Raw genomic sequence first — 4,548 nt, 5'->3', positions numbered from 1 at the left:
ACCTGTGGGTCCTGCTAGACCCAGCCCCAGAGCCTTCATATGCGTCAGGAATGGCAAATCTTAGGAGAAGCTTGTGATCCCAAATTTTACAGCCTTTAATATTTTCTATAAATCTTTTATTCTGTTGGTCTTAATTATTTACTTTGACTCCAGTTTCACTGATCTCTTCCCTAATATGCTGTTTTGTATATTTTTTGTTTTACATTTTCAGAGTTCTTTCACTCTATAATTATCTTTATTGTTTATGTCGTGAACCTTTTGGAAAATATTCTACTTATTTATCTGTTGTTTATTATTTAATCTTGACAACTGTAAGAGTGGACTTTTTTAGCTTCATATTTTCATTTCTTGTTGTTCCTCTTGTCTTCCTATGTTTTGTTTTGTATACTCTGTCTGATTTATTCAACATGTATTTCCAATAAATCTTTTATGCATCACATCTGTAGTGTTTTTTTAATTCTTTTTTATTCTAAACATTTTTGAGGATTCACCTGACTTTATACTCTTTATAATACAGGTGACGTTCTGCTCCACTGCCATGATCCATATTCTCTGTTTCCTTTCAATGATGTTGTACATTCCTGTTTGTTATATTTTTTCTTCTATTGATTATTTTGAGTAGTACTTTTCATTCATGGCCAATTTAGTATACATTTACTGGAGAGAGCAACAAAGTTAAAGGTTAAAAATAGCTGTTTCCATCCTGTACGTATTTTCTTTCTCTTAAGTTTTTTCTTTAACTTCAAAGATTATCTCCTGCACCTTACTCCTGTAAGTTTTTTTTTTCTTGTCTCTTTTGCTTAGTTGACATTCATTAGCATATGATTATCAATATATTTTAAAATACATAATGAATTTTCCCTGGTTGATGCTGTTACTATTCACTTTCTTTATCTTCCATGAAAATACATTCTAAATTCTCTCCTATGATAAATTTTGTCACACTTCTCTAGTTTTAAGAGGTACTTTAAGACACTAATATATCTCCAGACCAGTGAAATACTCCTCTCTTTCATTGAAAATGCAGAAATTATGATTAATTTTGAAAATACCACCTTTCAACTCTTCATCTCCTGTCTTTAACATCCAGCTTTTCAACTCCACTTTTTCTGGTTGCTTAAAGTTCTAGGGAGACACTGGAAAGAACAAGGAAGTTTTTATCGCAGTCCACCAGGCTCCGGCTGAAGACAGCGTAGACACGCTGTGAAAGGAGCAGACTACCCTGGATGACACAAAAGGGAAAGTAGGGCAGGGACAGAGCTGGCCAGGCCCAGCGGCTATGAACCGCAATCTGATTAGGCGAGTGATACGACTGACAGTGGCTCCCGGTTTAGACTGATGTTATTACTCATCATTGGGACATGCAAGTCACATTATAACAACAAAACGTCATGCATAAATCATTAGTCAGTGTTTCTAAAGTTCTTTGATATCCCTTGTTCCTAAGTTGCTTGAGAAAATCTGCAATAAGCACTTTTTTCCCCACAGGAACCCCCAAAAGACATTTTGTAATTCGGAAAGCATTTAAATCACAATATTATTAAATACAAAAAGTAATGCTATCAAGTGGAGAGAGGAAATAGAGGACTTTGATGTGGAGAGGGTTTGTTGCCCTGAGACAGAGTAATGAGGCACAACTTGCTCTGACTTGCAGACTTTGCGATAAAATGTAAATCTGGGCAAGGAAGTCACCCCCAAGCTGGGAGATGTGGATTGCAGTAATTCACTTTCTACACCTGGAGAGTGTTTTTGTCTTCCCCTGCAATAAATACAGGGCAGTTTTTGTTGGGCAAACAATCACTTTAGCCAGCTGTTGCTTCCACTTTCCTCCCAGCCACAGCTCCTCCCAAACCACAACAATACATGCCAGAATAAAAAAATAAAACCAGAAATCTAAACAGAATTCCTTCATCACCTGAAGAGAAAAGGAAAATATCGGGGTGAAGCTGTATCACAACAAGAAATACTCAGCTTAGGCATTGCAGGATTTAAGACCAGATATTTCAGCTCTGGGGGTCTTCGCAGGGATGACAATAAGAAGGGTCTGTAAAATGCCTTGGACATGGGTAAAAACCAAAAAGTTAGAATAAAAGATACTGACTGTCCTCTGAAAAAGCACAGAAAAAGCATAAATGATCACAAATGTATGTAGAATTTTTTCTGGAAAGTATAGTTTGAAATAATGACATTTTCACCTGATATACAGCAAATGTGACATCTTACGCTAACAGAGGAATGGACCAAGAATGTTGAAAGGATTTTTTTTTTAATGAAAGAAAAGAAAAGCTACATTAATATTGACCCACGACTTCCAATGGCACAGATCATGATTTAATTAAAGTAATGGCGTGCACCACCTTGTTTCCTGTACATTAAAGCAAATGTGATTGTGTAACACTGAAGCGTCTAAATCGCTCACGCATTTTCATACATTAACACAACACCACACATTAGCTGGGTTGAACACCAACTAATGAATGTTTGTGAAATTATTACAAAGTACTTTTTTCTCAAGAAGCCCCAGAACATACTTGATAAGAGTTAACGCCCACAACATCTAACAAAAAAATCTTTATCTGCTTCTTTGATTTTTCCTCAAAACTGTACCTGTTTTGGTGAATCATAGGCAGGGATGGGATTTCATACATTTCTGGATGGTGACTTCTTTGACTTCCTAGCTCAATTCACTGTCAGCAGAACCATGGGCCCCTTTAAAGCTGAATTTCAGTTCCCAGTTAAACTCTTCTGGTGAAACAAAATGATTTTTACATAGGGTTGAGTTGCCACTCAAAAGACTGTTCTTCTCAATTAAAAGCTGTTGGGGAATTGGCATGTGTATTGTATGATCTCAGCTGATATTCATGACCACTTGAAATCCATCTTAGGTCAATGAGGTTTATTTAATTTAGGGATGGAAAAGACAAATTCCTGGGTAGTCCTAGGATAAGCTGCACTCTGTCTCCAATTAATTTACCAGATACATTTAAAAGACTGTTAAGAAAAAATGTACACGTCAGCCAATGATGAGTCTTATGAAATGTCTGAGCAGACAAGCTTATGGCGACTTTGTAAAGGGAGAAGTAACATGTGGAGTCAGCTTAATGCACATGGTAATTCCAGTGAGGTCACTATAATGATACCAGGAATTACACTAGCCAATTAAGACCCAAGATTAAAGAAATCATGATGGTGTAACATGGACATCACACGGTATGAGAATTTGAATAAAATCATAACCACGACAAACACAAAACTTTCATCACTCAAAGCTATTAAACAATTTCTGTTAGGCAGCCAAACGCAACCCCCAGCACCAAGCGAGTTTCAAATCCTACAGGAATGCTGAGAAACTCTATATAAGCTCCAGCCCCTGAGTTCGTCCAGATACTTCGTTTGGCTTATTCGCCTTGGTGAGCTTAGTGAGTATTATTTTTTTTATTTCTTTCTATATACTTAATCGGAACCTGTATCAGAGTAGATGCAGAAGATTCCTATAGGTATGCTCAGATTTTGAGCAGCATTAGATTGTTTCTGTGTGTAACTACTCTTAGTGAAAGCAGTAGTAAATGCAGGATTTGGGAGGCTCAGTGTGAGTGCAGAAACTCTGAGAAATTGTTTTCAGTGTTCTAAGCCAATTAGAAGCTTAAAAATCACAGATGAAAATGCTGTTATTTCAGATAATTATTTTAATATTTTATAAAATTTAAGATAAATGTATAAGATGGCCACATTTTCAGCTGTGTTCAGTGGCATTCTGGGAGACATAAATAAACCCTCCTATTTCAAGCAATGCCACATCTAACTTGGGTCTGTTTCCCCACTTTGGGGAACTCTGTGGTAGATGAGACTGAAGTTCTCACATTGTTCTTCAGGGTATGTGTTTGCAGGAAGCGTAAGACACATCCATGCAAGGCCAGAAGAAAGATCCATCTGTGGGGTCTGGTCATTCCTGGGGTAGACTTAATAAAGTTAGAAAGTCTGAATCCAGGTGCTCAGCTAGTGTTAATCAAGTTGATCAAGGCTGCACATAAAACATATGCTAGAGCACAGGAAAGAACAACATCATAATTTTGCTCATCTCAGCATTTTGAAATTTATCTCATAAACCTTATTCCTTTGTGTTAGTCTTTTCCATCTCTATCAGTGGCAAACAGATCTCCACCCCTGCAAGATGTCTTGCTACGACCTGTGCCCACCGAAAACCAGCGTCGCCGTCCCGCAGCCCATCGCTGACAGCTGCAACGAGCTGTGCGCCCGGCAGTGCCCCGACTCAACGGCCTTCATCCAGCCGCCCCCCGTCGTCGTCACCTTCCCCGGCCCCATCCTCAGCTCCTTCCCCCAGCAAGCCGTGGTGGGCTCCTCCGGAGCACCCGCCTTTGGGGGCTCCCTGGGGCTGGGGGGCCTCTACGGTGCCGGGGCCACGCTGGGCTCGGGGGGCCTCTGCACCTTTGGCAGACCCTACGCTTCTCCCGCCTGCAGCCCTTACCTCTTGCCCCGCTACAGCAAGAAGCTGTGGGACACCTGTGGGTCCTGCTAGACCCAGCCCCA

At 39.6% G+C, this 4,548-nt stretch overlaps 1 protein-coding gene across 1 annotated transcript in view; it reads left to right on the top strand.

Moving 5' to 3' along the window:
• The first annotated feature begins 4,171 nt into the window (after positions 1 to 4,171).
• The window catches only part of LOC103912580 (scale keratin-like), a 1,224-nt gene continuing 847 nt past the window's right edge, over positions 4,172 to 4,548 (top strand). Inside the window, exon 1 of the mRNA XM_009318874.1 lies at positions 4,172 to 4,471. Within this exon, the coding sequence (XP_009317149.1) occupies positions 4,172 to 4,471 (300 nt within the window). The remainder of the gene's footprint in view (positions 4,472 to 4,548) is intronic.

Source organism: Pygoscelis adeliae, unplaced genomic scaffold, assembly GCF_000699105.1.
Source record: "Pygoscelis adeliae isolate BGI_AS28 unplaced genomic scaffold, ASM69910v1 Scaffold792, whole genome shotgun sequence".
Lineage (NCBI taxonomy): Eukaryota > Metazoa > Chordata > Aves > Sphenisciformes > Spheniscidae > Pygoscelis > Pygoscelis adeliae.
Note: the sequence above shows the minus strand (reverse complement) of the source record. Positions and strands in the feature narration are given on the sequence as shown.